This window comes from Oreochromis niloticus, linkage group LG3, assembly GCF_001858045.2.
Source record: "Oreochromis niloticus isolate F11D_XX linkage group LG3, O_niloticus_UMD_NMBU, whole genome shotgun sequence".
NCBI lineage: Eukaryota > Metazoa > Chordata > Actinopteri > Cichliformes > Cichlidae > Oreochromis > Oreochromis niloticus.
The window spans coordinates 12,258,913-12,286,234 of record NC_031967.2 but is presented as its reverse complement, the minus strand read 5'-3'; the positions used below and the strand labels follow the sequence as shown (position 1 = coordinate 12,286,234).

Below are 27,322 nucleotides of genomic sequence, written 5' to 3'. Positions count from 1 at the left end.
TTAAATATGTTCTTTTTTTTTTTTTTTTAAAGCTGACTAAGGTGTGGACACTTACTGCTACTGTTTTTTCCAAAAACTTATATTGGCAAGACACATGTATACCAATAGCTAACCTTTTGATTCCTCAAATGTACATGTACACAACAGGGAGGGTTATTCCCTCCAACTGTCACCATGAACAATGACTGAAAGTTTTTTGTTTTTTTTTTTGTTTTTTTAGGTGGCTATAAATAACAGAGCACCTGGACAGAAAGAGGAAGCCAAATCTGTACAGACAGACTGGCACAGGTAGATGGATGGCAATATGAGGGCATTAATGAGAGCACAGGTCCGCCAACACATGGGATGTGAGCTCTGCAGATGGCTTGATGTCATTATTATATGGCAGTGTAAGAGGTTATGTTGCTGTGACTTTGGTGGGTGGTGGGGCACAGGGTAGAGTGAATGAGTGCTTTAAAATTATGGCGAGAACAAGGTCAACTGAAAACTTTGATTTTACTTACTTGTGGGCGATCAATATCTCAGCAATCGAAATACAAAGAAGGAATTACCATTTACAGTGTCTTGGAGTTCTCTTTCTCTCTCATACACACTCTCACACACACACACACACACACACACAAGTATAACTCTGATTTAATGATCAAACCAGCGGCACAGCCTTCCTCTTCTCATGCCGCCCCCTGTGAGATGAAAAAAAAAGTGAGCATCTATTTCTGTCCTCATCTCTAATGGTGCCCAAAGTTTAATCAAGATATATTTGGGTTTGCACAAGGCCTCAGCGCTGTATTTAATAAGGGGACTGTGCCGATATTAGAATTCCATCACTTCGATTCATCAAAGCATACAGTTCAAAAATGAACATCGCATTTTTCATCGCAGCCGTTCCAGTGCTATGAAAACAACCATTGGTTAAGGCTGAAATTTATGCCGGATCTACAACAAAAGGGTGGAGAAGTCCATGGTGAAAACTGAAGCTGATTATAGGGCGATTTTACAAATGAGACACGGAGCCGCAATTTCCAAACCAATAACGGGCGGATTCTGTTATTTAACCAGAGCTTCTGCCAGTAAGAACTACGGAAGGCTCAATGAGTTTGAATGAATTAAGGCAGAAAGGTGAAGCATTAATCTTACGCTGACCCACGACTGAATGTCACGGAGGCAATAGCAGAACCCATTATGCTACCAAAAACGATATGACAGGAAGTAATAAGATTCCACGTTTTTTGCTGGGGTTTTTTTCCCCTTTGAGAAGTTATGGACTGTCAGATATGAGCTACAACTTGAAGGGCATGGTTTGATCAGAGGCTTAAAAAAAAAAAAAGAAGAAGAAGAAAAATCTCCCAGAATGAAGACTTTTCAAAGAGGAAGTCTGGTCTGTGTTCCAGCAGCTGAGCAACAAATGAATACAAGCTAAGCTGCCTTTGACATTGAAGCATCAGCACTACAACCATTAAATGGAAAGGTCAAAGTTCACTTTAACCCACAGTCCATTGAGTGTTTACCTCCTAACTAAAGAGAAACATACTAAACACCATCCAGTCTTCCCATCATCTTTAATACTTTGCATTTGCCATCAATTGTGATTCTTTTAAAACAGTTACATAATGTGGATAGGCAAGTTTTTCCAATTCGGATTCAGTTTCCATAAAAAACTCTTTAACTTTATCAGCATGAAAATCAAGTTTGAAAAATGCAAATTTGGTACAGGGGAAGATGTGGGTAAGCCATTCTGGAGAAAATGAGGCGGAAAATACATCATTTTCTCATTGAATAAGATATCAATTAAAATAATGCAAAAATATGAAAAGCATGAAGGACGGCTGTCATTTTCAGCCTGAACTTGCATTTATCTTAAAACTGTGCTAGAATGTTGGGAAATATGTTGAAGTGTTTGTAAGAGCCCTGACATACAGTAGGGCTTCAACAGGGTTCGTAATGCTTTTGCATTATATATATATATATAGACAGTGGAGAAAATTAGGTCAGAGCGTGTAATAGTAATATCAGGCTGTTCTTAACACTCACTGGGTTTTAGGTAGCCTTTTAGACTTGTGCTAAAGCTGATGTCAGCTCAGCATGGACCTCCTTACACGAGGTTGCCTCACTTCCTTATGGAAGTAGGCAAGCCTAATAAGCACCAAGTATTGTTTTTGAATTACCCTCTTCTTCCTCTTGCATCCACTGTGTCACTCTGTTTGCTATTTGGTCCTTTAAGTAAGTAAAAAGTAGAGGTGGCAAGTTATGAAGTAGTTGTACTTCGTTACTGTACTTAAGCAGAATTTTCATGTATCTGTACGTTACTTGAGTAGTTATCTTTTGGACAACATGTTACTTTTACTCCCTACGTTTTAACACAAATATCTGTACTTTCTACTCCTCACATTTTCAAAACGAGCCCGTTACTTGAGGTTTAAAAGTATCTTTATAGTGTTTATACTCAGCCATAAGTTGTGGTTGACCATCTAGCTAGAGCTACTGAAGAGGAGCGAGCATTTTTGAGTGGCAGGTAATATAAAATGCAACATTTGTATTAGCTCAACAGTCGGTCCCACAGTGTGTCTGCTAGCTAAAGGTACAGCAACTGTATTTCTCAGGGACAGAAAACAGCGCAAAGTAATTTCAGAGATGGACAAAGATGTAAAAAGACAGACAGGACAGGAGAAGAGAGGTACATTTAAAGGTAAGGACTGCTCAGGGGCATTTGATAACTTTAGATTTTAACATTGTATCTAATGTTGTCATTTTTAATTACTAACTGGATCTGTATATGATTTGTTTTGATAAATTGTGTATTTGCATATTGGGAAATGCCCTTACGATTTTTGGATAGCCACACGTTAAATCAGACATCTCTCTACATAGTATTTAACTAATGAATAAAAACAAATATCCATGTCAGTATATAGAGGTTTTGTTTGAGGAAGCCAGGCGAGGGGGAGCCAATTGGAAAAAATGAGAGGGGTTCTTAAAGAGACAGGTAGAAGGGCTTGTTTCAGAGAGAGGTTCATCTCAGGTTACCTGGGGTGCTACAAAGTGGACTCCTGTGATAAAAACATGGAGCTGGATATTAGCATAATAGGTCCCCTTTAAACATAACCTTAACATTGATTGAAATATTTAAAGTGTCTCCTTTAGCTCTCCAGAATATACAAATCGCCAATTATCGGTGCAGACAGATGCTTAAAGGTGACAGTGATCATGACAAACTCTGGATGCTAATTAATTCTTTAATCTATATGTCAAGTTTCTATTGGGTAACGAGAATATTGCAGGTTAAGAAGAAAAAAGCAGAAAGCGGATCCCCTGGACAGCCAGATCCACGTAATTACAATCAGCACAGTCAGATGGCTTCATGTACTAGAAAGTATCAATCTTCATTCCAGTGGCAAGCTTCCACAACAGAGCCAGATGCTTCCTCCAGGCACCATGAGCAGCAACTGGAAAATGTAAACAACACATCACTTGTCTGATGTTGGTTGTTCCTGGGCCTCCCGGTAAGGAATTGTGCTCGGATACGCTCTACAGAGCACACTAAGTGGAAACGGGGTGGAGAGATCCTGCCACGTCTGAAAATAAAGCGTTCAGCTGTAATTGATGCTTTTGGTGTCTGAATGTAATTCTCTCATTGCTGATTTATTATTTTGGAGATGGGTGATCTAACCCTGACACTCCTGAATGAGATTAAGAAAAGGCCTAAATGACTTAATTTGTTTTATCTTAATTTATTATCGATTTCTGCCCAAGGTGTCCCAGTGATCTTAAAGCCAAGATACTATCAGTTTATTTGCCTTGATGAGCTTTTTCCCACGCAGCACCAACACCCTCCGATTGTCATTCCCCGCCACGCCGACTGCCTCAAATGAACTTTATAACAGATGGCAGCGCTGAAGAACCTTTGCGATTATTTGAAGATCACTCTTTCATGCCTCCGGGGAATCAGCGAGCCTGCCACTAATCAAGGCCTAACTGCTCTCTACATAATTCAAAAGTCTTATTATAATTTGTCACAACCAAGATGGCCAGGCAATATATCTTTGCCCGAGTGAAATATGTGTTTTATTAATATGCCATTAATGAAAAATTGGAGTTATTGGAGCTGCAGTCTCTCTCTGCGTCTCCTGTGAATGGGGTGATCTGTAGACGGCGATTACAGATCGGTTCCTACATGTGAAAAATTGCTGGCATAGTTTTACGTCTGACCTTCCAACATTTTATGTTAGTTAGTTAATGGCAGGCTGTGAAGATGTGAATATATCACTCGGAACAAGTTATTTTGTCATTTAGTCTGAGCTTGGTCCTCCCAAATGTCATGACTGTCGTGTGTTCCTGACCCCTTGTTTGGAAACTGTAACACTGCAGTGGAAAGTAAATGTTAGTCAGGGGGACATTTTTCAGCAGAGCAGATATCTTAAACTCTAAGAGTTTTCCCCAAGGGAAACGAGACAGGCTGGAAATCTTAAAAAGCAAAACTGAGTGCAGGAAGAATCATTAACATTATAATTCTCCACAGTTTACAGCATCTCACTCTGTTCCCAGCTTCTATGCTTTTGCTTGTAGCGTTGCATCATCATTAGCTAGGTTATCGCACCGGACTTCCAACGACTCGGTTTGTGCCGTCAGTGCATTTAAACCCTCTTAGTAGTTGACCAGTTGGGTCTTACATGCATCTAATTTCAGTCCCTACTGATACAATGACCTGCTGCATTTCTGTCTTAGGAAGGAGACCTGTATTCTGGATCCTTTTAAAATTATATTAAAACGTAAAGTTTTGCATTAGGGCTGTCGCTACATTAAGTAAAAGGTGGCTTGCTGGTTGTTTAATTATACTACATATAGTCCTCCTGTTATTTATTTATTAAACATAAACTTACAAGGACGTCTGGCTCATGTTAACCAGGATTGAAGGTATTAGTGTATTTTGCCCTCCACACTCTTTGATTACTTCAGGCTCCTAAAAAACAGAAGGCTAAAATCGCGTCTCCACAAATCAATGGGTGATGTTAAATCGTCCATCTTTTATATACAGGCTGTGATTGATATATATTTACCTGAGAAGTATTTGGAAGAAAGCCTAACCCACGTATCCTTCTTTTCTTCCGCCCCCTCCGTGCATATCAACCTGCATGCATGAGGACAGAGATGCTGTGCTTCTGCTATAATCACAACACTGTGCAGTCATGTGTTTCAGTGATGATTGAGTTCAACACCAAATATTCACTGGTGGTAAATGAAGTCATATTTAATATCTAATCCAAATTATATACCTATGCTCTTACACAGCTAGGTAACTGAGCCAACATCAAGCTTGTTGCTGTTGACAGAACCACCAAGTCTACATGCTACATGGGATTCACCCAGCAAAAAGTCACACCAATTCATCTCTTGAGTACTCAAGCAGTCAAATCACACTTTGAGTCTCTTACACGCTCTGCCCCAACAGCGATGTCAAGCAGCGAGTGGAACTCCAGTTCAGCTGTCAGCTGTGGAGGAGATGGAGAATGGAAAGCGCTGCAAGGAGAAGAAGACACTTCTCTCATTATCCTTTCTTCTCATGGCAGCTTCACTTGCCCTGAGAGTCAGCTGTCAATCACAGCCGGGCGCATTAAGGCAGCGGGTGCCCCGAAAGTAAGGCGCACTCATCAAATCTGCCAGCAGGCAGCAAGAAAACACCCATAGAGCCCAAAGCCACAGCCAGCTGCAATTAAAGTGCTGCACCACTGTAGAGAAAGGAACCCGAGGCCACCTGAAGGTCAGCGAAAAACCCAATTACCAGCTTGTCATATATTGTCAGGGAGAGTAATTCCTGGAAACAAAATAGCTCTGACTCACCTTTGCAGTGGCTGCAGAGAGCAAAAGATGAGATTGTGGGTGCAAGTGCAAAAATCAAATCTTTGAATTAGGTAAATGGAACTTTTGTTTTAATTATTGTTGGAACAAACTAGAAAACGGGGGGAAAAGGGCTCCAGGTTAACGGTACGCACAGGGCCACACAGCTCAGACCATGTGGTTTCATGTACAAAACTCTCAAAGTGGTGGATTAAAAGTTATAAAAATAGAACATTTACAGAAACATATCTACAAAGTCAGTTCATTGGCCATAATTCGGCTACTATTTTCCAATTTTTTTCTTTTTTCAAGGAAAAAAAAAAAAGCACAATCAAACAACTAAACCAGACATTCACAGCTTAAAGTTGTGAGCACATTATTATGCAGTCTTTGGCAGGGAAACGGTTGCTACACAGTAGTTTCATGTTTCCACAAGCCGGTCTTTACTGCGGCTGCACTGTCCGTTTTAATTACAGCCACTGCCTGTCCATTCTCTTTAAGCGTGCCACCGTTGTGAGTGATAAGGTTCAGCCCATAAGACTTAGGGTGGCTTTCCAGTCCCGTGCTGCCAGGCTGCTTTGCAGAAGCAGAGTCTTTACTTGAGCTCGACCCTGCCGCAGTAACCGACTGCTCAGTCTCTACGGTTACCACAGATCCTTTCCCCAGCGTGCTGCCGCCTCCTTTATCTGAGTAGCGGGAGCGCCGCGGCAGGCTGGCGCTGTCGCTGCTGTCCTGTTGCAGCTGGCTCTGATGCCGCTCCCTGTACGCCATGTAGGCAGCTCGTCGGCTGTTGCGAGCTGCCATGTCGTAGTGATGGTGTCTCCTGTGGGGGGCGCTCTGCACGCTGCCCTCCACGCTGGTAGGCACGTCGTAGGCGTACTCTCGCAGCACGGTGAGCCGACTCGCCCTGTGCGTGCGCGCTCTGTTTTTGTGATGCCTGCTTATGTGGCCGTTGGCGGTGGCGGCGACGGTGGCGGCTGGGTTGCTCGCGTTGTTCACGGGGTGGAACTGGACCTCGAGCGGTGACACGTGCATTTTGATTTCATTGTCTAGTGAATGCTCGGTCAGGCTGTTGTCCAAAATAGCAGCGCCATTGGCTGCCGCTGATGCTGACGCTGACTTGCACTGTGCAGCCTCCGCGTGGAGATTGGTCAGCTTGCTGCCGTGGGCGGAGTTACGCATGCTTGGGGCGCTCTTGTTTGTATAGGAAGAGTCTGCGCTGCTGTGGCCGCACTTGGCTGACTCCCCATCCGCCTTGTTGTCAGATCCTGTCGTGGATATCATCGCCACGCCTGGCTGAGGGAGAAGAGTGTCCTCCTGTGCGGAGTACGCTCGTCTCCCGGAGCAACAGACCTGGGACCAATGGCGCCTCATATCTTGTCTGTTGACGCAGTGATGAGCAACCAAGAATGCCCCGAGCGCCAGCGCCGCCACCCCAAACAAGCAGGTGAAAGCTAAATCAAAGGGGTGGTCCTGCGATACCGCCATGGTGCCGAACACCCACAGGGCTGCATACAGCCCCAGTGCCCCCGCTGCACCCATCAACTGCCCAGCGAAGGTGTGCTCGTTCTCCAGAGCCGACAGTGGCACAGTGTGGGGGGGAAACACTAACGAAGAGGATGCCTCATGTGGCTGAAGCTGGAGGGTGAGGGGTGGCAGTGGCTGCCGGGAGCATCGGGCCCAACCTCAGTGTTGGCCGGAGCCAGATGCTGCTGCTCTTCGGTTGGCTCCTTGAGCTCGTAACGGCGCTCAGGGTGTCGGCGCAGCTGCAGCAGGATGCTGAGGAAGTACATGCAGTCCACAAAGATGATAAAAACTACCGGGCCATAAAATGCTCCGATACTCGGCTCCCACGCCATCCAGCAACTAATGAAGACACAGATAAGACGATTCAGACATCAGATATGGCATTTTTTTTTAAAAAACAACTCTATATCAGGCTCACTGTTTAGCATTCATTTAAATTTACTGTACACGCTAATGGTAAAGTTGCCCTCATTAAAACAATACCTCATCTCCCCATCTTAATCTGTCGCTGTGATTATTAACCCGAGAAACTTGAAATTACTCTGGAAAAAGTTTTGCGTCTCATTCTTACAGTTACTGTCCCATTACATTTAATAACACAGGCTGAATTTGTCTTGGTTGCAAGAAATTAATTAAGCTCCAAAGACTCCAAGACAGATACGGCTCCAGATTTCTCAATTAGTCAGCCACGCTACACAATCTAAACAGCTGCCGCCGTAGAGAGCGGGGCGGGGGAGCTCGCTGTAAACTGGCAGCAGTTTCTCGTTGCTTGGATGCGCATATCATTAAAAGGCATCTATAATCAGAACTGGAGGGAATAAACTTTCCCTCATAAAAATATTTGAGCTAATGCAGTGCAGTCTGGCCTGGACGACTACAAAGCCAATTTCTCTTAAAGACAGAAGGTAGAAAAATATGTGAATCTGTTGACCAGATAAAATGGCACGGCGTTTCCATGAAATCAAACGAAGAGAAGGAAACTTTAATGACCGTTTACTAAAGTTCTACTTACTATGGCGCATTGATCTGGCTACCGTAGTTTTTGATGTTTGCTGCAGCAGTGATCCCGCAGACTATGATGGGTATCCCTCCGCCAATTAAGTAGAACCTTTTGGAGAAAGGAAAGAGAGGTAGTTCTGATCAGTCTTTGAATGATAAAATAGGCATGAAGGAAATAAAAGAGATCAGGTGATGCTTCAGGCTTCTACAGTGACACCGTGTGGTGGCAGCCTCACTAAAATGTGGCCACATATAACAACAGAAATGCCATATACACATTTAAGGGAAGGTATGCTGAGTATATATACAGATAAGTTTTATGACACAGCGTAGCGTGTCCTGCGCTGCGTCTGTAATTTGTGTAAAAAACACACGACAGCTCAAGCTTGGTTCACATTATAAAAGCTGCCTGCTGATACAGATTTATGCACACAAAGAATCACACGCGCACATCTCGATGGACAAAATGCACAGTCCTGTTTATCTGAACAGTTAAAGAGCCTGAGTCTAGTTTATGTGGTATTTACAAGCATAAGGATTTTGCTGTACTGCTATTAATTCAACCGCGCCTGTGCTATCCAGAGATACTGCAAAGGAAGCAGGCACAAAAGAAGTGAAGCTCTGGTTCATTTCTTCACTTCCAGGATAATAAAAAGATACGCTAGTAAGCTAGAACTGGGTGAAACAAAAGCTCTGAAGCCATTAGTAGAATTACTACATGTTCAGGCGGTTGCACAAGGCTATCATTTGGAGGGTGTAGCTTAAAAAGGCACCACTTTTGCCAAACGTCTGCTGCGGTGAAAGAGTGTCAGAGTCAAACCTCAGCATTGGCCGCGGCGGCGGCGGCGGCTCGTCCAGCTCCTCGTAGCGTTTGGCCTTGCGTGTCACTTGCTTGTAAATGTTCCTTGCAGTCACACCCACCCAGAGAGTGGTAGCGAGAGTGGAGTAGTGCAGCAAAATGCCCACCTAGGAGAGAATGGACCATTATAGTAGCAGCGAAATCAGTGAATGTCAGTATGATAAAATGTGCCTCTCCAGCTCGATTCTTTAATCGATAAAAGTAAGAGAACAGAGTACACTGTAGATATTTTAGTTTAGTACATCTTCTGCTTAAGACATCATCATCACATTGAGTTGGACATTAACATTAGAACATATCGTTTTACATCAAAGCACATTAAATAAATCAACAAGGTTTTGCATCCAGATTGGTGCCATTTTTAAAAAACAAAAAGAAAAAAGAAAGTAATGCGTCCCACTTCAGCGTACCTTGAGGAGAGGTGCAGGGTTGCCTCAAGCCATGAAACGAGCTACAGTATCTTTCTATGCCACCCCACCCTCTCAGAGTTTCACAAGTGCAGTGATTTTAGCCAAAGGCAACTTTTTCAACTTCTTATTCCTAGAAAACATTCAAAGTGGAAGCAAACGCAGCGGGGAGGCTGGGAGAGGCTGGGAGTGTGCGGGCGCTGTATACTCACTGCTTGACAGACGCTTGAGAATCGCGTCTGATTGATGCCACCTATAAAAACCCCACAGGTGAGGGAGATGTGGAAGCAGAGGTTGATCAACATGTGCCAAAACTTCCGGCTTACTCGGACAGACCTGCAGACGCACAAACAACAGATTGCAGAGCTATAAACGAGAAAAGGGGGCTTATGGGAAAGCCGTTCAATACCACTGGTTTATTCTCTTACCTGTGATGGTAGATATAGCTTATAATAATGGTGACCAGGCACAGGAGGAGTATGACAGTGGTGGCGTAGATAACCGGGTGCAGTGGCTTGATGCTTGGCGAGGAATATTCCATAGCGCTGAGATCCTGAAACAAGAATGAGATCATAAATAGATATAGTAGAGGGCCAATGAGGTCATACTGAGCATCCTTAGGGGTACTGATCACCTCACAAACTTCCAAGTGAACATAAAGAAGCAGCCCAACCTACCATAAGCAGGCCGTAGTTGCCCAGAGAGTTGCATGATATGGTTGTGAAATTGTCGTGATGGTCTAATATGCGGCAGCCGTCGCTCTGCCATCCTCCCTGACCTCCCGCCTGGCTCAAGTTCCAGCAGGCGGACACAGCATCTGAGCCGCGGGCAAACAGGCGCAGGGTGACATTAACGGGGGTCTTCAGGACGCGTGGAGTCATGCCATCTGATGCAAAGTACACAGCTGGGTAAAGCACTTTAAGTTTTGAGTTTGTTTCTTGATAATGTGTCCTTGTTGATTAGAAGAGCTGACCTTTTGTCAGGTTAGGGTTCACCACTATGCCTGAAACATCACGACTCACCTATCTTGGCCATGATGACAGGTGTGGCTACACTTCTCCTCCGCCCTCCATCAGCGAGTTGGGAGGAGTTGCCAGTGGATGGAAAAAACTTGCCATTGTGGAAGCCAAGTAGGTGGAGCTTGTAGACCGTGTCCTCTGGCTGCCCAGGAGGTACAGCCTCAGTAAGCAGAGACTGGGGAAATTGCAAGGAAGCCTCCGCTGCAGTGCTCTATAAAGACAAAAAACACAATGAAAGAACAACTTATGTCATGTTAAACTACTCAAAAGACGCTGTTACGGCTAAAATCTGATGAATTCATTTATAAATTCAGAAGCTGTCCACAAATAAAAGTTCCGCCTAATGAAACTGCAAACTAGCTTTTTTCCTGGCAGCAGCTGACCTTGTAAAAGATGCTGGAAAATGAGCTGCTCGTGTTACATTTGAAGGTGAGCTGGCGGTCCTGGCCGAGGGGGCGCTCAGGGATGGTCCTCTGCAATAACACGCAGGACATACCATTCCAGTCACTGACCTTGATAAAGTGGACGTCCAGTGCAATGTTAGGGGAGGTCTGGAAGGACAACAGAAAGAGTTAAATGCAGCTCTGCGTTACACATAATCTGTAGTGCAACATGTCTAAATGCTGTTGGTTAGGCTAACCAGGGGGAAGGCCTGAGGTGTAGCTGGGCGGTAAGCGGCAATCTTCTGGAGGCAGGCGATGATGCGGGAGCAGGCCATGGCTTCACGCTGAGCCATCGACAACACCCTCTCGTCAGCCAGCATCAGGTTACTGGCCATGCTGACCATCACCTGACCCAGCTAGAAGACAAGGAGACACAACAAGATTTCCAACTACATCCAACTCATCAGCGCATACTCCAAGTTTTTAAAAGAGAAACAATCAAATGGGAACACATAAGCACATCCACTTACGTCTTTAAACTTCTCAACAAACTTCCCAAACTTCTCGATCATCTCAGCCACAAAGATGATATCCATCTTGTCTGAGAAGTTGGCAGCATCCTTCGTGTAGACAAACAGGCGTTGAGCTATAGTCACCACATTGCTCTCATTTAGAGGCATCTAGGAAAAACAAAACTTGGCATGAATAGAGAGCTTTGGGCCACATGTATGAGGAAGCTTAAATACAAGCAAATCACAGCCTGAATGACCAGATACAAACCTGGTTGATGACATTGAGGAATCTTGTGACATCCTTCTGAAACTGGCAGCGGGAATAATCCTCTTCTGCCCATTGGCCCTCGCGATCACAGTAACGCCAAGCCCGTTGCTCTTCACCGGAGCTGCCCGAGTACGTGCTTCCGCTTGATGGCAGTCGGTTACAGGACAGGTAGGCTCTGATCCCTGCTAAGGTGCGTGGCCACCTGGGAGGATTTAAATAAATTGCTGTTTATGTCCTCTTAAGGCTGTGTCATGTGAGCCAAAATATGTCCAATCTGGTAACTGAAGGAGTAACACCGTTTGGCCACATGGGGGTGCTGCTTGCACAATAACACAAGTGCTCTAACACAGCAAGAAAACACTTCAATCACAAAGGAAATTATTTATTACTTCACCTTTTGTATATTCTATCACATTGGATTTGAGTTTTAAGTGGTTTTTTAAAAAAAAGAAAAAGAAAGAAAAAGAAAAAGATTAAGTATCTACCTGAACTCTCCCTTGTTGTTGGAGACACGTTCAGGGACGCAGTACTTGGCTGAACTTTGCAGCACCACAATGTGGACCGTCCTGGTGGTGTTTCCCCTGCTTGTCCTGACCCGACACTCCCAGTTGCCCGTAAAACCAGGTTGGATGTTTGAGATGGTCAATGCACTGATGGAAACCATGAAGGAGAAAATATAATATATTTTATGTTAATTGGTCAAGGTGGCTATATAAATTCCTATTAACTGCAGAATACACGAACACCTATCTTCATACCTGGCAATCAGCGAGCAGTTCTGCACAATGCGCTTTTCAATGAAGATGCCTTGAGTGGCGTCAGGCTTGACCATGTGGCCCCTGTGGTACCACAGCACCTGCATGTCCTCTGCCACGAGGGAGGCCTGACACTGGAACGGCAGGCTGTCCCCCTGAAAGACGACCTGCCGCTGGGATGGGGTCAGCTGGAAGGAGGGCAGCTCAAGTGGAGCGTCTGAGGAAAACAAGCAGGCAAGTCAGGCAGTATTTCTCAGAATAAAAATTAAGTGTCGCTCATTTTTCAGTTCTGTTTACTATACAAGTTAAAACTGCATCTTTAAATTCTCAGTACTTCAGTGCCATTTGTAATTCATGTCAGGCCAGCAGCTTCTGCTAAATCTATGCCATACACTTCATAATCCCTCACTGAGATGAGTGCCAAACCGATAAGACATGAGCAAGTACAAACAAAGGCAGCGCTGGCCTGGGCAGCCCTTGTCTTATCTCCCGTGTCATTGCACAAGCCCCTGTTACCCAAACACTAACCTCACTGATACCAAAACAGAGACGTTAAAGGGACAGCGCAGCATTTTGACTGTACAGTCGTCTGAGCTGCTGCTCAGTTATTTAGACATGTTTAAGACAGGACAAATGGCAGATTGGGGTCAGTGCCAATTAAAATGATAGACAGTTCTGTTGCAGGATGTCCAAACAATTATATTTTAACGTGTGCGTGTGTGTCTCCGTACCGCATGTAAAGAGCTCCGGCCTGATGGAGGTAATTGATTGACCCTGTAGAGACTGTGGGTAGGAGCACTCTGTGTTCCTCACAGAGATTTTCCTGTCTTTGATCCAGCGCAGCAGCCAGAGAAGGTTGCAGTCACACAGCAGGTAAGGTGTCTTGAAGTCCCTGGAGATGGACAAAAACAACCCCCGGGGTCAGTTTAGGTGATCGAGCACCATCAAACAGACTGACAATGGCCACGTGCATGAAGTTTCTTTTCAAGCTGAGCATACTTACAGCGCCTTCAGAGACACCAAGCTGTCAAAGGTCCCCTGAGCCAATGAAGAGAACATGTTCCCCGTAAGGTTTCTGAGAGGGGAGAGAGAGAGAGAAAAAAAAAAAGAGGGTTTATTTGGGATGTACTTTAAAGACATGACTAGATTACATTCACAGCAGTGCAAATGACTTACAGTCGGATCAGACTGGATAGACCTTTGAAGATGTCGCTGTTAAGACAGCTGATGCTGTTGTTGGCCAGGTCTCTGCAGTGCACACAGAAGAAGAATGACATTTTATTTGTTTGACAGCTGAAAAAATAAACCAATCTAAGAGCCGTGTTGTTCTACCACGGTGACTCTTAACCAGGGGTACTCAGAGATTAGCTCTACTATTACATTTAATGAAGTGAGACAGAAAAGTTCATTGGCACGAAACAGCAGACAAATTGTATTACAGTAGATAAGTAATGATCAAAAAATAAACAACTAATTTAAATTCCTAAGAGTTCACTACCTAATTGTATAGATAAAGAAATCAGACTAAACATAACAGATCTTTTTCTTCTTTCAGCTGATGCCTTTAGGAGTCGCCACAGCAGATCACCCTATCCCTGGTATCCTCCACTGTCACATAACCGTCCTTGACTACTTGAATCTCCTACACTGTGCTTTTTCAACCTCAATGGTAACAATAACTGAGAAGTGGTAAGCTGAAAGTTGTCCACATCCAGTTTAAATGAGTTTTACTAAAGTTATTTGAAAAGTATGCCGGGAAAAAAAAAAAAAAAAAAAAGGTTGGGGACCACTGGCCCAAAAGATCATCGAGTTGTCTTCATCTGAGCTGCAAATGTATTGGAACATAAATGAACACCTCGAGAAACGCTGCTGAGTTGCTGAGATGAAAACAGTAGGTTTAAAAGAAAAAAGCCAAGTTCAACAGAGGCAGGTTGAGACAGAGATCTCCAAATTCAGCCGACAGGCTTACAACTTCCAAGGTGATTTTATAGATAATGTCTGTGTGGGCCTGCGGGGGGAACCTACACATCAAAGGCACAGCAACACTGTGGTAGGTGATTAATCACCCGTGATTAATGTCAAATGCAGGAAAAGTGTGTTTCTCTCCCCTTGATGTGACCTGACATGATGTCTCTTGCAAACATCAGATGGAAGTGTCAGAGACTCCCGACATCTTTCAAAAAGAAAACTCAGAGACGGTTCGGGGGCTTAACGGGGAAAAGATGGAGGCTGCCTCTGTGAATTACACTGACTCTACCAACATTCAGACATATTCACCGAAGGAAGGTCCAGGTCAGCTGGAGCACACTGCCTTCAGCAGATATAATCATCATCAAGGGATAATCCAAGAGTCATATACATAAAGATGTTTGTACAACCCCAATACTACTACTACTACAGCTAATAATAATAACAATAATAAAGATACATTTTATTGCGTAAGTAATGAATATTTTTTGATGTCCATCGACCTCAATAAACTAAAATAATAAAAAGTAAAACGTTTCAGTGGATTAACTACTTCTTTCATTAATACAGAAATCTAGTAACAAGTAGTGCAACTAAGCACTGTTAGCATTCGGATTAAGTTGTGTTTCCGGCATCCTGTCAAATTTAAGATCAACTCCACTAACTCTCAGAGGGAAACTGACTTAGTTGCCACATTGTGGCGTCTAACAAGATTTGTATTTTTTCCAAATACAGCTGTGTCTGGGACCAAGGCTAATGATGGAGGTGAGACCAAAACCTCTGAATTAATGCTGCAACCCAGAAACCCAAAACAATGAGGTAAAAGGCACTAAAATATAATACTGAGAGGGGAGGAATGGCATATCCTTATAATCTGCTAGATGTAGACTGTAGGTCTTTGGTTCACTAATAACATTAATTTAAGCTTTTACCATTATCCAAAAACCTACTTCAAAACAGGAAAGCTAGGCGGCAAATTTTCAGTTTCCAGGGAGACAGCATTGAAGCAAACACTCCAAGTGACTCAAATTTTGAACACCCTTGTTATAGCTGTAACATATAAACCTCTGTGCGAAGAAACCAATTGTTGCAAAGTGCCAAGAAACGAAACAAGAGCCAGTGAGAAAAGGCAGATTGTTACCTCAGCTTGCCGCCAGCAAAACTATATGTTCGGGTGCTTGAGGAAGGTGATACTAACGCAAAATGATACCTGAAAAACAGTTGGCAGGTATATCCTAGCATCCTGGAATTTATGTAATTATTGTGCCTTAAGGTGAGGGCCATGGAATTTTATGGTGTGAGGTTATTAGTTTCACTTGGAAGTGAAGAAAAAGCCTCCTTTTGCGGGCCTGCCAAATTTGTGTGTCATGGGAAGGATATAGAAGTGAGGCGGCCGTACTTTCATCTCCGGTTATCGCCTGGATTCAACTGCTAAAGTTACAGCTACACCAAGAGACTCGAGACCAGATTCTGAATATTTGTTAAAATAGCTAAAAACCAAAAAAAAAGTGTCACTTTGTTACTGAGTGAAGTCACATGCATGTCTTTTGGCCACAGGCATGCAGCAAATTAACAGCACAGAGGAGCGCTCCAGAGCAGCACATTTGAGGAGCTGAAGCAAAAATAGCCCGATGTGATAAGGTTCGAGTGGGAATCGTTCAGCTGTTGGGAGGAATGCTGAGTAAGGAGCGCTGAGCCTAAAGGAATCCATAGGGTCTGAGAATGCTGTTGTGTTGGGAGAAGTCTGCTTAAATGTTTTAGTGCGGGGAAATTGAGTGTGTGAACTGTGTGTAAAGTCAGGTAAGGGATATACTTATCTTGGCCCACGGGGTTGTAACCAGCAGCGCGGCCTACACCCAAGCTCTCAGCGTGAATAAAGAAACCCAGGCAACTGGGAGCAGCTGACTACGTCTAGATCAGATGTTAGCTCTCTTGTAAGAGAGATCTTTATTATACCCGTCTTAACATCTTTTTTTTAAACTTGTCACTGGTGCGGGCTGAACACAAATTCAGCGGAGACCTGCGCCAGTTTTTACACATTCAGTCTTCTCATCGACACGAGCGCCGCATCGCCTGTCAAAACAGTTGTATAACGGCTCTCTTTGATTTGGAGCGAGCGTTCCTAAGCCCGAAAAACACACACACACACAACCGTAATGATGTTGTAGTGATGCTGGAAGTCGTCTCAGTTTGCGCTCTAATGGAAAAACCTGCACAGAAGCTACAGTGAAGAGCTGTGGGCTTTGAAACAAGTGTTTCTGGAGCCTAATAAATACTGAGTAATGAATGCTTTGGGCCATTTTTAATGCAGGGTTTTGGAGCCCTGATGTTGATCTGCGTGTGGTGTACAACAATGTAAATATTCTGGCACGAGTGAAAAGTGGGGATACTCTCAAGGAGTTAGGAAACTTGTTTCTCTTCTCTGCAGCACAATTTTTCCTTTAAGATGAGTAAATGTGAGCTTTTTATTGTGGCCTTCAATCTGCAGCCTTCACTTTAAATGCTCCTGCCACTGCTCTGTGACATGGCACGCAAGATAAATGAGGCCTCCAAATGGCACATCTTGAAGTGAGGAAGGGAAAACTCTAATTAGGCGATTGGGGAGGGGGCTAGAGTAAAGTCAAAGATAAGGGCTAAAGCATCACGTGCCAAGTTTCTGAGGCGTTTCATGACATTACAAACCCTGGCAAAACTTATGACATATGAATGAGCCATAAAAACTGGCAGAGTCTGCAAATTAACTCCACTCCTATTTTCCACAAAAAATAAATAAATAAAAAAAATGTATATTAAAAAAGCCGAGTGAATGTGTCGCTTGTAATGCCAAGCCTTGATGTAGGGTTTCTGTGTTTACATTCCCAGAGTCCAGTACTACCTCATCGACTCCTTTGCTCTTCTGTGCTCCCTCCCTTTCACAGCCGAGTGACTATTACCCTTTGAAATGAACTGAGACAGGCGGTGGGGCCAATTAAACTTTGCTACTAAGCCAAACTGTAAACTGGAGCACGTGTTTCCATGATGATCTCTGTGGTGATAAGAAAGGCCTTTAACGATATCTGTGTGTGTGGGTTAGATTTTAATATGCAGAGGACATATAGACAGGCACGTATCCATCAGAGTGTAGCATGAATATGCATCGAGGAGGAGGGGAAACGGGGCCAAGTCTGATCCGAGGAGCTGACTGCCTTCCTGTCTCCTTCTTATTGCTCTACAGCAGCAGCCAAGCTCAAGTTTGTGTTGGCAGGGACTGGGTGCTGTCGGATGATTCCAATTCATGCTGTGTTCTTGCTCTCGCTCTCATGCGCGCACATCCACAAAAGGGAAACACACGGCGACGCGCTTACATTCGACGCCCTACACAAGCACGCAGCGCCCAGATGGATTTGAGATTTACGTTTTCTGCATATCGGAGTTATCCTCAGTAGATATTCATAGACATCACACACGCATACGTGCTAAAAGACTTCTGAGTGTGAAAAAATATAAGTCTGCATGGTGTGTGCGGTGGTCTCTGGCACATGGCCAGACAAAACAACCCAGTAGCAATAAGCCCGATTCAGACGAGAACTTTATTTCCCGTTAATTTGTTGTGAAGGCAGCCTAACAGGGTCATTCCTAGTAACATTTACATAACATTTCCAACATGGCACAAGTCTGAACTGCGTGCAGTGGCATTAACAACAAGGCAGGCACGAGATGATGACGCACGTCTCCCGTGCCCGTGAATTCATCGGTTTACATCAAAACACTTTATTTTAAAGAACAAAAAGCTCAATTTGAGGACAGCAGCAGCTGACCCTGTGTGGCAGCTCACCCCTCTGAGGTGAGGTAAGTACAAAATGTCACTTGCAATTAAATCATAACTGATGTTCACTCCATGTCTGTGATCATTTCTAATTGGGCAGGCTAATTAATGAAGTGAGAACTGTTATGACAAGTGCATAAATACAGAAGTCCTGCTTCTAGAAGCAGGTCTTGCCACTCATTTCAGACTTAGGCATCAAAATTTCATGTAGAAATGATAACCTGAAACTTCCTGCTGACTCTACCCAAAAATCAGGTTTTCAAAAAGCTTTTTTCACATGAAGTTACACATCTTTGCTATTAAGTAACTCCCACACAGACTGAAATTCAAAGTTCTTTGAAATAATATGTTTTACTGTTTAAGAAACTCAGAAAGACTTGTACCAGTAGCTTCTTAACCATTATAGGTGCTAGAACAACTGCTCTTGAGAGAACAAATGCAGTGAGAAAGCACCAGATTTGGACTCTGTGGATTTCAAGCGATAACATTGTTTTTCAAATCACTAGGAGAAAACAGTTTAAAATAACCTGTGACCAAAAAAACACAATCTCAATTAATAGTTTAAGAGAAGACAAGCTGAACAAAATCTGTCTCCTAACAAGATTTTGTTCTCAACTGAAATATAACAAAGGCAATCCTTTGAAAGGTTTAAAAACAAGAACACCTCGGCAATCCCTGAGGGCCTGAATGTGGGAATATGGAGTACACACACACATGCACGCACACTTAGAGAAACCACATTAAAGAGACAGCGGAGCTACAGCAATACTCACAGTCGCTTTAGTGCTGGCAAGCCAAGAAAAGCTCCTGGTTCAATATGACTGATCATGTTACTCCGCAGGTCCCTGTGGAAAAATGAAAAGATTTGAGCAGTGCAAACAGCAACAAGACAGCACAACTGCAACGGTGTTGCTAATCAATCATCCAAGTCTGCTTCTTAAGTAAAACAGTTATAAGTTTACTGTTCTTTAGTCAAAGTGAGGAACACTGCTGATCAGAAAGAACATCTGAGAACACTCTCGGCTTGAAATAAAACATCGTTCTGTATATATCTGGTTGCTGCAAATTTCTTAATATAACTTTGAGGCCGACTCCAACTGGTTACCTTTGTTACCGAAAAGGATTTGCAATGGGGCTCGTGAGATACCTCCAGATTTGTGTTCAGTAGTTTGAAACAAATTTTTCCAGTTTTCTAGTTTGAGAACAGTCAGTGTAACCACTGGACTCTGTTGCCATCATCTGAAATTAACATTTCATTGTGCAACATTCAGCACCCATAATAACATGGTTCCTGCTAGGAAAACGTTTTATGCATGCATTTTTGTTTAACCCAGTGACAAGACCCCTTCTTCAAACTTAACACCCTTTGTCACCACATAGCTGTTGTCAAGGACAACCTGAGCCTCAAAGCTGCTCTCTTTCTCTTCACACACAAGCACACAAACCTCCCAGACCTGAGGTTCAAAGGCTCGCGGTCAGAGAATTCCTGCGGTGCTCACCTGTGCTGGCACTGCCAAGTCACTCATTACCGTCGAGGTTCAGGAGGCTTTCTAGTCGCCACCTGAACCCACACAAAAGGCCTCTGGGTAACTCTGCCTGTTTGATGTCAATGAACTGTCATCTGAAGGCGGGTATGTGGCCACAGATAAGTCAGAGACAAAAAAAAAACAACAAAAAAACCCCCACCACACACACACACACACACACACACACACACACACACACACACACACACACACACACAAAAACTACTGCTTGTTAAAAACTTTTGATGTGCTGGCTTCTCTGTGAAGTTGTGTTGAGAGAAAAATGAGAGGGCAGGACAAAGAAATCAAAAATATCCTTGCAGAGCCGTCGCAGCCAGGAAGAGCCAGATTGGAGAGTGTACTGGGTGCATAAACAGGCGTGTTGAGTCTGGTAATTTGCTTGTTGCTGAAGCTAATTTATTTTTTGTGTAAACTTTGCTTAGAGTTTCAGTGTTTACAGTTGGAGGACACAAACACAATCTGGCAACCTCAACTGGGTCCAAGAGAAGCCAGAAAAGAACGCTTTTCCTCCATCTGGCTCAATGATCAAAACGCATAACTGCCAAAAAGACTAATGTCAAGCTCAGTGTTGAGTGCTTTTAACCAGTCCTTAAGGAGAATTACAGCATGATGTCTGCTGGAGGTCTGAGCTCTAGATCTGGTGGTGTAACCACTACTACTAATAGCAAAAAAAGAACACCATAGCTCTCTGATATTGCAGTATGTGGAGTTAAAGAAAGAACTAGCTCATGATTAACCAAATATAAATGCACTTCTCATTCCAAAGACCTCCAACCACACATGACCTGGTACCTTTTAAATCTATTTGCAGGGCGAAAAACGCCGGGTTTCTCCTTTTGTCATGCTCAGAAAGAGCTGGCTGAATACTTCTAAGTGTTCTCCAGCACTGGTCTTGAACTGGCAGCAAACTGAAGGGTGGATCTGCAGCTGCTGCCAATATTTCAGGGCACGTGTATGCTGTCTTCCAAAGGTGTTACTCATATGCACGTTAAAACAAATTAAAAATGTGTCATGTAAATATAAGATTAATGAAAGCCTCTTTTCCAAGTTTGTTTTTGGCATGGTGGGTTATATATCGAATATGGAAGGTTTCTGGCATTAGACTCGCATTTCCACTGAAGAGAGAGAAGCTCGCGCTATTAAACCAACCACCAGAATCATTTTTAGAACATGATCGCTTTTGGGGTTCAATACCTGCCAATACTGAGCTGCATACTGCCATGTTGCTCAAATTATTTATTACCACACTCATTTCAGTGGGCTTCTGCACTGATGTGATACTATAAATACAAAGTAGAATGATTCCCACTCTTTTCCTTACATTACGGAATACGGTTTAACAGTTTAACAGCAGCACTGGACTGACACTTTGGAGTGGCAGACACACAAATATGCATGTCATATTTCCTGTTGCCAAAATGTTACAGAGGCTTATTTGAAAGTGAGACTATAAAGCTTTTTGTGTTAACGGGGCTGTGAAATTGCCGAGGGAGCTGGGCGTTCCCTTAGAGAGACTGTGAGGAGTTTGATCATTCAGGAAGAAGATGTACACATGCTCAAGATGACCTGCTGAACTTCAAACCGAGTCCTGGAAAAGGGGAAGAAAGGTGATTTAGGGGACTTTGAATGTGGCGTGGCATTTTAGAAACTACTAATCTACTGGGATTTTTCCACACAGCCATCTGTAAGGTTTAGAATGGTCTGAAAAAGAGGAAATATAAAGAAATTGGCAGTTCTATTGATGGCAGAGGTTAGAGGAGAATGGCCAGACTGCTTTGAGCTGACAGGAGAGGTCTGCATAAGGGCATCTTTGAACACACAACATATCTTAAACTGGTTTCTTGATCATGACAGTGAGTTCACTGTACTTAAATGCAGTCACCAGATCTCAGTGCACCTTTACGATTTGCTGGAATAGGAAATTTGCATTATTTTAACAAATCTGCAGCAACTCTGTGATCATCTATCATGTCGATATGGATCAAAGTCTCTGAGGAATGTTTCCAGAAACTTGATGAATCTATGCCACAGAGAATTAAGGAAGGTCGGGAGGCAAATGCAAGGGGAATTATGGGTAATTTAAAATTCTATGAAGGCACCATTAATGCCAAATTATATATATGACTTTTGGGTTTTGAATCAAAACATGCTGCCATCCAATAATGTTAAACAGACTATATTTATATGTCTACTTACTCCTGTTGCCATCCAAAGATGCCTTGACTATTCCAGCAAGACAGTGCCAAAACAGACTGTGTATATTAGTGTGTTTGCATGCAACTGAAACATATCAGCCATCAAAAATATGTACCATATTATTAAGAAAGTACAAGGCAGAGTCTGAACTCAACCACAAATGGGAATTAGGCTTTTAAAACTATACAACCTGTATCTTCAGATCTTTATACTACTATTAAATGCCCAATTTATAAAAATATTTGCAACATTTTAGGATTTAGAAGCATGCTGAACTCAGCAATGAGTCATTTAAAATCTTATAACTTCACATTTCACTTGTGTAATAATTTTTTCAATATTTTAAAATGTTACATAGTCTAACATGAATCCTACAGGTTAAGCAAATTAGAGCCTTATGAGCAGAATCCTCTTTTCTGAAGTCTATTAAGTAAAGGCTGTGTTCCAATACCCATTTATATCTACCTTTATATGAATGTGATGCTTGCTTGCAGAGTACCATTCATGAATTCACAAACAGTTTTTCAGGAAACGCCACATACTAGCTCCATTTTCCCACAATAAGCATTCCCCCGCAGCACTGGATTTAGAAAGGAATTAGCATGTGACGGTCGCCTAAGTTGGCTCCTATTTCTATGAGGGGAGATAATGGGGATTCTGTGTGGCTTATTTCCATGCAGAGACACCTTTGGCCCCAACAAAACACAGCGGTCTCCACAGTTACTTTGCAATTTCACGCAGAGTGCCTGAGAGGCATAATGGATTCTCTACCCCTCTCTGGCACTCACAGCCAGCTGCTGTCTCAGTCGTCACCACTGCATTAAGGCCGTCCAAATGAGGGAGAGTCCCTTTGTGAGGTGAAAAAAGAAGGGAAAAGAAAAGCCGTGAAGGCGGGAGGAAGGAGGGGTGGATGGCAAGATGGAGAGCCTCGGTGCATTCAGACAGATTCGTGCTGCATTTTTTTCCTGCTTTGAGAGTTTGAGGAAAAATGAGTGCAACTTAAGGTAAGAGGTAAAGTATAGGACTATTTCAGAGCGGTGTGGCGTGTAGGAATTACACTGCTAACACCTTTGGCCTTGGCTTGCCCTTTTATAATGACAAAAGCAAGTAAGCCTTTTAGTGATCTCACCTTGCTGGCTGAGAGTGGACTGGGGGGGGGTCTGTGAGGAGCAATGAAAGCTCAGTTTTCAGGTAAACCCGCCTGTAGTTTCACAGAGCGACAGTCAGGCAGTACAGAGTTTACAACCAAGGCAACTGCAAGCTCACAGACTAAATACACAACAGCCTTTGAGGCTTTCTTGGTAGAGAAAGATCAAAGATTTTTTTAAAGCATTAAACATGCAGCCTCCTGTTTATCCTCAAGGCCTGAGCACTAAAACTAACAAGTGACCCAGTTCAATAGTCCATAGAGACTTCTCCTGTGAATCTATAAAGAATCCAGATGAAAGTCCTATTAATATACTAGTCACCTCAAGAAAAGTCATGCAGGACTGTTTTAAACAACAAATTAAAACTTCTTTTCCAAAAATCTGGGATGCTCTCCAAAAGAAAACAACAGAGTGCAGTGAATTTCCAGTTAGTCAAATCTCATATATAAATATAAATAATTACATGAAACTAAATTCTGAAACTGAAAAAAAAAATGTTTTGATGCCAGCAATACATTCTTAAAATGCTTGTACACAGGCAGCAGTCAGTACATAAAGTCATATTCAGAATGCTATTCTGTACACTAGTGTCAAGGCTGAAAATCTATTCTGAATTTGGCAATTTAATATGTTTTGTACATGGGCAATTTTTGGGGGGGACAAATAAAGCATAAACAGATTTTCGTAACATTTATTTTGTGTAAGCATTTACTTGCTTTCACTTGACTCTGCTCTGATCAGCTGCTTGATGCGTTTGTGGCGTTCCAAATACATGTTTCAACAGGAGAGGATGGATGGATGAAGGGCGTTTCTCTCATCTCCAGTTTACTTTTTAAGTTTTCATTCATCAGCTGTCACAACTGCCAATGCCGATGCAGACAGATCAGCAGATAACCAACATTGGCTGGTAACATCAGCCCTCTGAAAAATCTGTTGGGCTCCAATTAATGCTTGCAACATGGCCAACTTGCATCTCTGCAAAGGCAGCATTACTGCTGAATGATGTACACAGATTTAAGACAACTTTTTTATAAGTTTTGCTTGTTTTAGTGTGATTACCAGGCAGAATTCAACCCAGACATGTCACACATTATAAATATTTAACACATTATGATACAAAAATGCAAAAAGTAGGCTCTGAACTGTTGAGCAGTAACCAAAGAATAGGGAAACATTATATTTTTAAAACTACTTCAAAATTCAGAAATTCATTTACTCAGTTCCTCATTGTGTTTTTTTTTTTTTTAACTCTATATGGCTTCCCACCTTTTTTGGAAAAAAGGTTTGTCTGAAAACATTACCAAAGAGGGGGGCAAAAAATACATATTTAATTTAATTTGAAACCTAGAAAAAACTGTGTTTTCAAATATATCTATTTACTGAAGGCGTATTTGAATCCAGATCATCTCTAAGCTGACACAGTAAAGCTAAATATAGCCAATCCTTCCTATCTAGCTTCTATACTTCTGGTCATTTTAACCAGACATAGAAGAATGGTAAGGAAAACATGCTCGTGAATTCCATATCAATGCAGTCATGTGTTATTGTAGCCTTGGGTAGAAGCAGGGCCATTAATGGGCTGGTCATTTTATCTGCATGAAGCCATTCCCAAGTGACAAATCACCCATGGCCCATATGTGCGAACCCACAGCCATTTTCTTGAACTCTAAAAACAAGGATACACAGATGCTGCCGTGCCGATCTCTAACATCAGAGTCGCATGGGATAAATGACATTTCTTCACTGTTTAAGGAATCCCTGAAAACAGACTGACACACCTGGAAATGCCTTAACACATCTATAAAACCTTCCCCTTTACAGATTTCAACGACCATCAATACTTCATAGCCGCGGTGTTTCTTTAACCATCCCAGAATACTCCAGCAGCTGTATGTCAAGAGTATATTGCCAGGCAGATAACAACCAACCCTAGAGGCTATGCCTATAATTAGGCCTTTCTAGTACCATCTTTAGTCTTTCACTTTAGACAGATTTCCTGTATTGAAGTTAAGCTTGGTGTGCAAAACTTCATATTTTAGGCGACCTGGATGTTTTGCCGACACGATGCCAGTGTGTGTTTAACAAACCTCCTGCTGCACAAGCCAAAACTTCACTTGGGAAGTGATGAATGGCTCCTGCTAATGCACTGTCGGATATAACATGAAATACTATGAGGGTTTTTTTTTTAGCTTGAGACTAACATATGTGAAGTGCATTAGTGACGATTTATGTTTCTGTACAACCTAAGTATAAGAAAAAAAAAAGCTTTCTTTCAATGTGCTATAAACAGAGCATTAATATTGACACATTAATGCTCTCTTAAATCATGGGCTGAGGAAGTAACAATACTCACAATTTTTCCAAAGCAAATAATCCAAAGAAGGATCCATTTCTCAGTTCTTGAATCTTGTTGTTGCTTAAAATTCTGCAGAGAGAAAAAAATATGTGTGAACACAAAGCAACAGATATTGACTTACACAAAAGACTGCATAATGATTTCCAGGCTGTTGAAATAAAAACATTTTACTGTGCAATGTCAGTAAAGCAGCCGTGCTGCCAAAACATCAGCGAGGAATGTGTGCTAATGAAATGCAAAGGTGGAATCAAAAGGATCGAGTGTCTTTTTCAAAAGCGAATGGATTCATGACAGAGTGCTACTTGTTGACAGATAACAATATTAACTTCTTTTTGCTCTAGACACGCTTAGCATCCAGTCACACCAAGTTGCTTTCTGCCAGGAAGAGAGCTGAAGAAAAACAACCCCAACTTTAGCTGTGTTTCTTTCATGTGAAATTGGCAGTGTCTGGTAGCCAAAGTGGGATTAGGAGTAAGCTGTCTTGACTTTATAGGTAAAGGTATCGCAATCTGATCTGCAGCCACGATGACTCATTGGTGGCATACTCGCCTCAAAGCTGTCACACAATTAGACAGTGCGGGGAGACGTCCGTATGAGAAGAAATCCCTGTTTATAGAAGGAACACCCAAATATTCATCTCATATTTACAGCTAACACTGTATTAAAAGCAATGTGGTTAGAGTTAACAATGGTCCAATTTAAATGTAACTTTGCCAATTAGTCTTGTTTACCAAAACAAAATTGGGGGGAAAAAAAGGAAGAGAGAGCCTGAGAAAGTCTAAAACCTAAATCTAACCTAAGTGTGAATTCTTGATAGCTTCCTCTTGGGGTAATAAACAGCATTTTATTATCTAGTTTATTTTCCCAGCAGAGCTAACTCACTGCAAGGAAAGCTCCAAGCTAATTGCCCGCTTTCTGCTCCTGTGTGTCCCTCCCAGTTATGGTCCTTCTTTAAAAGTACTCCCAAAGAGTGCGGGAGCAGGGACGTGTGGTTAGCATGGAGGGGAAGCGGTGGGTGACATACATGCTTAGTGGCACCCACAACCCGGGGCCAAATTGGAGTCATTACGGGGCGTTGAGGGGCTGTTTTATTACAGGGTTGGACAGAGGAGACTCTCTGGAGATTTGCTGTTTGGCTCCCTGCCGTTCGGAGAAAATACGCACATAAAGAGTTCCTGTTTTCCAGGCTTCTGAAAGCTGAAATGGCAAATGTTAAGACTCGATGATGTACAAGACTGCAAACTCTGTTCACTGCCTGTGTGCACATGGTCCGATGATACAGCCGCAGATGTTGGCTCTCTCGTCACAAAAGTCTAATTCATACGTGAAATGCATGGAATACCAAATGGATGAAATCCAGCTTTAGCAATGTGGGTCTTAATCAGCAGAATACAGGGGATGGACAAAAACACCTTTCAGTACACTAGCACTCCAATAAATGTAAGTCTGGGGAAATGAATTATGTTTGGCTACTTCTTTGTAGCATTTCTCATGTTGGCTGGATCATCACACTACAAAAAGAGCATACGAAAGATTTTATTCTTTTAATACAATTTTTTAAAGGAATAATAATAAAAATGAAAAGAGTTGAAGATTCATTCAAACCTTGGAGCAGGATTATTTTTGACTCACACAATTTTAGAGTAAAATGAAAGAAGCACAATATAAAAGTTCAAGTGCCTCAAGAGACCTTGGCACCCAAATTTATTTTCCCCCAAGTCAGTCTTCAGAAGAGCCTTAT

General features: G+C 42.6%; 1 protein-coding gene across 1 annotated transcript in view; it reads right to left on the bottom strand.

Annotated features, from left to right (window-relative positions):
• Positions 1 to 5,902: 5,902 nt before the first annotated feature.
• adgra3 (adhesion G protein-coupled receptor A3) overlaps positions 5,903 to 27,322 on the bottom strand; it is a 28,762-nt gene continuing 7,342 nt past the window's right edge. The window contains exons 2-20 of the mRNA XM_019352542.2: positions 25,579 to 25,650; positions 19,108 to 19,179; positions 13,738 to 13,809; positions 13,565 to 13,636; positions 13,293 to 13,453; positions 12,565 to 12,778; positions 12,292 to 12,456; positions 11,807 to 12,008; positions 11,557 to 11,706; positions 11,284 to 11,442; positions 11,027 to 11,194; positions 10,647 to 10,854; positions 10,302 to 10,510; positions 10,053 to 10,177; positions 9,837 to 9,960; positions 9,179 to 9,324; positions 8,372 to 8,467; positions 7,518 to 7,698; positions 5,903 to 7,470 (exon numbers count right to left, since the gene is read on the bottom strand). Of these exons, the coding sequence (XP_019208087.1) occupies positions 6,241 to 7,470; positions 7,518 to 7,698; positions 8,372 to 8,467; positions 9,179 to 9,324; positions 9,837 to 9,960; positions 10,053 to 10,177; positions 10,302 to 10,510; positions 10,647 to 10,854; positions 11,027 to 11,194; positions 11,284 to 11,442; positions 11,557 to 11,706; positions 11,807 to 12,008; positions 12,292 to 12,456; positions 12,565 to 12,778; positions 13,293 to 13,453; positions 13,565 to 13,636; positions 13,738 to 13,809; positions 19,108 to 19,179; positions 25,579 to 25,650 (3,826 nt within the window). The 3' untranslated portion in view covers positions 5,903 to 6,240. The remainder of the gene's footprint in view (positions 7,471 to 7,517; positions 7,699 to 8,371; positions 8,468 to 9,178; positions 9,325 to 9,836; positions 9,961 to 10,052; positions 10,178 to 10,301; positions 10,511 to 10,646; positions 10,855 to 11,026; positions 11,195 to 11,283; positions 11,443 to 11,556; positions 11,707 to 11,806; positions 12,009 to 12,291; positions 12,457 to 12,564; positions 12,779 to 13,292; positions 13,454 to 13,564; positions 13,637 to 13,737; positions 13,810 to 19,107; positions 19,180 to 25,578; positions 25,651 to 27,322) is intronic.